The sequence below is a fragment of the Cyprinodon variegatus genome, unplaced genomic scaffold (genome assembly GCF_000732505.1).
Source record: "Cyprinodon variegatus isolate N-32 unplaced genomic scaffold, C_variegatus-1.0 Scaffold4553, whole genome shotgun sequence".
Classification (NCBI taxonomy): Eukaryota; Metazoa; Chordata; class Actinopteri; order Cyprinodontiformes; family Cyprinodontidae; genus Cyprinodon; species Cyprinodon variegatus.
In genome coordinates this window covers 1-2979 of record NW_015155006.1, presented here as the reverse complement: position 1 = coordinate 2979, position 2979 = coordinate 1, and the positions used below count along the sequence as shown (strand labels likewise).

Sequence of the window (2979 nt, the reverse complement as noted above, 5' to 3'; positions counted from 1 at the left end):
CAATCCCTGTTTACTCCTTTATTTTTGTATGAAAAATAGACTTATCACTACCTCAACAGGCATGTATCCCTTTAGTCAATTTTTTATTTTTTTTTGTACATGATTAAAGGGAGACACGTCCATCCAGGTAGTTTAAAGTCTATTTTTATGTACAAAACTAAAGGGATAAACGCAAATCTGATGCATCATTCAATGTCATGCATATTGAATATAGGTATGCTGATCTGACGGGGTATGCTGATCTGACAGAACAGCAACACAGATCGGCCACAGCTGAGTGAAAAACAGGATTTTAAGGCATTTATTTGATCAGGAAATACATACCGGTAATTAACCTTGAACACATATTTTAGTACGCTTACTGTTTATAGGGCGGGAAAAACATAATTTAGATCTTTTTTACGAAAATAAAATCAGGGGCGACCAGGATGTATATGTGTATTAAAAAGAAGAAAAAGGAAGAAAAAGTTTTATTTTACTCTGCAGAGGAGAACAACACAAACAGTTGAAGTGTCAGTGTGGCTCTGGCGAGGTAGATGCCCACCCCTGCTTATAAAGAGAATTCTCACACACGAACATTTAGTCTTCAGTTCATCAAGGACATACATTTTAACCACAGCATGAAGGAGGCTTTGTGAACTCATTATCTCTCATCACCTTCCCTTAGAGTAGGGAGGCGTCTGCTTTCTGTCCCCCTCAGCAGTACAGCATAGTGAACGGTACAGGATGTCTCTATCATTACACTCAAAACATTTTATCTCACAAATAGGCCAAGGACAAATATGATTCCACATATATCTGATTGATGATGAGCTGATGAGATGGATGGGGTGGTGACACAGCCCTGGGTTAGACCTGTACCATGAACCATTACTGTTTAGTCCACCAGGAGGCGCTCCAGGTCCACAGATGGGAGAGAAGCTGGTGGTCAGAGGTAAAGGATGACAGGATGGAGGAGGACAATAAGCTGAGGAAGCTGTGTGAACCTTGGAGGCTGCTGCAGAACAATCTACTTCATTTCTTGGCCTCTTCTGATCCGAACATTTCCGTTGTCTGTCTGTCTGTCTCCACTCAGCTCAACCTGCTGAAGGAAATCCATCAGGATGAAATGGGTCGCATCTCTGAAGACCTGGAGGATGAACTGGGAGCGCGGACCAGCATGGACAAGAAACTGGCCGAGTTGCGAGCCGAGGTAAGGCCTGGCTCTGAACCATGGACTGGATCCCGGTTCTTTTCTGTACCACACCACCTCTTCCACAGTATGCATCCTGACTGAGTGAGGTTAAAGTGAAAACTGTGAGTCCAACTGATGTTCATTTAGCTGAAAACAGGCTGAACTGATCCTCTGGGTTCAGCTTTGATGCCCGCTCCGCCTTCATGGACCCATCTGAGGATTATTCACCACCATTCCTTCCGCAGGTTTAGATTTAAAATGATTCTAGGGTCATTGGCAGAAAATCAAAGCTCTCATTCCCGTAAAAAATGATCAATCAAGTAAAATGGAAATTAACTTAGATGAAATAATGAATTTACCGGGGTTTCCTCTCAGACTTAATTCAAGAACTGTATTGTGAAAAGGATCCTTTACCCACTTGTCAGGCTTTTAGCTGGCAAAAAGTTCAGGTGTACACTGTTCCCCCTTCACAAAAAATATTAGGAATTGCACTTTCTCCTCTGCTGTTTTTCAGTTTGTCAATTTGTTTTATATGAAACAGTTAAATTTCACCTTTAGCAGTGAGTTTAAGTTCCACTTTCTTATTGTTTGAATTAACCTATGAAACATAATATTGTAGCGAAAAATAATCTGTTGTCCTCCTTATGAATTTTTCACCTCTAGTCAAACATACATACTTCCCATAATCTGGACAGAAGTAGTGTTGGAGCAAAGACAAATTGTTATCTGCATTCCACCGCAAAATGCAGGAAATAATGTTTCAGAGAGTCTAGATTTCAACAGAACCTAAAGCTGTCGTTCATCAGGATGTATCAAATACCCCTAGCTCCTGAATGAGTCTCCGCCATGACGGCCTGCTGATTGCTGAGCAGGTCTCTGTTTCCTCTGGTCCATCTGGACACCACCCTGATCTTTATTATACCTGCATTTTAAGGCAGGTCATTAAGAACAAGTTCTTATTTACAATGGTGGGCTGACAATTGGAGACCTGGAACTTTGGAAAAGTGGTTACCTGACAGGTCCTCCTGTCGGGTCTGTTGGGCTGCTCCTAGTGTTCATGGCTCCGTCTGCCGTGTCCCTTGTGTCTGAGACTAAAACGGAAGGCCGTGTCTAATGTCTGGGATCTCTCTGTCAGATGGAGAGGCTACAGGTGGAGAACGCTGCCGAGTGGGGGCGCAGGGAACGCCTGGAGACGGACAAGCTGGCCCTGGAGAGGGACAACAAAAAACTGCGAGCTCAGGTGGAAGACCTGGAGGAGCAGTTGGCGAAGAAACGCCGTCAGGCCGCCTCGGCACTGGACTCGGACCTGAAGGCCATCCAGAGCGAGCTGTTCGAGAGGAACAAGGTGGGTACCATGGTTCCCCAAAGCAACGGCTTCCACTTCATTTGCTTTCTTTGCTTTGGTGCCAACAGGAAGATCCTGGAGACCTTCATGGTGCTTCTCAGATTCCCCATGAGGGCTTAGAGACAAGTCACCTGTGGACAAGTCCACAGGTGACAGGTCCAGAGGTCCATGGGTGATAGGTCCAGAATGGACAGGTCCACGGGTTATAGGTCTAGAGTGGATAGGTCCACTGGTGAAAGGTCCAGAGTGGACAAGTCCATGGGTGATAGGTCCAGAGGTCCACAGGTGACTGTTCCGTGGGTGGACCACTAGTATTTAACAGTGTAAACAGTTGGAGTCTGATTGTGGCAGCTTTATGTTCACCGTTCAAGCTCCAACATCTAGAAACAAAGGTGTTGATGGCAGCAGCACAGCTGATATTTCTCTCCAGGATGGAGTCACAGCCAAACAGGAACAGACC

General features: G+C 44.8%; 1 protein-coding gene across 1 annotated transcript; it reads left to right on the top strand.

Moving 5' to 3' along the window:
- Positions 1-742: 742 nt before the first annotated feature.
- On the top strand, positions 743-2639 carry LOC107081377 (coiled-coil domain-containing protein 102A-like). Its single transcript, XM_015369562.1, has 2 exons — positions 743-1192; positions 2310-2639. The coding sequence occupies exons 1-2, from the start codon at positions 863-865 to the stop codon at positions 2637-2639; spliced, it is 660 nt and encodes a 219-aa protein (XP_015225048.1). The 5' UTR covers positions 743-862.
- Positions 2640-2979: the final 340 nt, after the last annotated feature.

What these genes read in the sequence shown, in the direction of transcription:
- LOC107081377 (XM_015369562.1), top strand. Translation starts at nt 863, where the DNA reads ATGAACCATTACTGTTTAGTCCACCAGGAGGCGCTCCAGGTCCACAGA. An exon ending in TGGCCGAGTTGCGAGCCGAG is followed by an intron (nt 1,193 to 2,309) that starts GTAAGGCCTGGC and finishes TCTCTCTGTCAG; the next exon opens with ATGGAGAGGCTACAGGTGGA.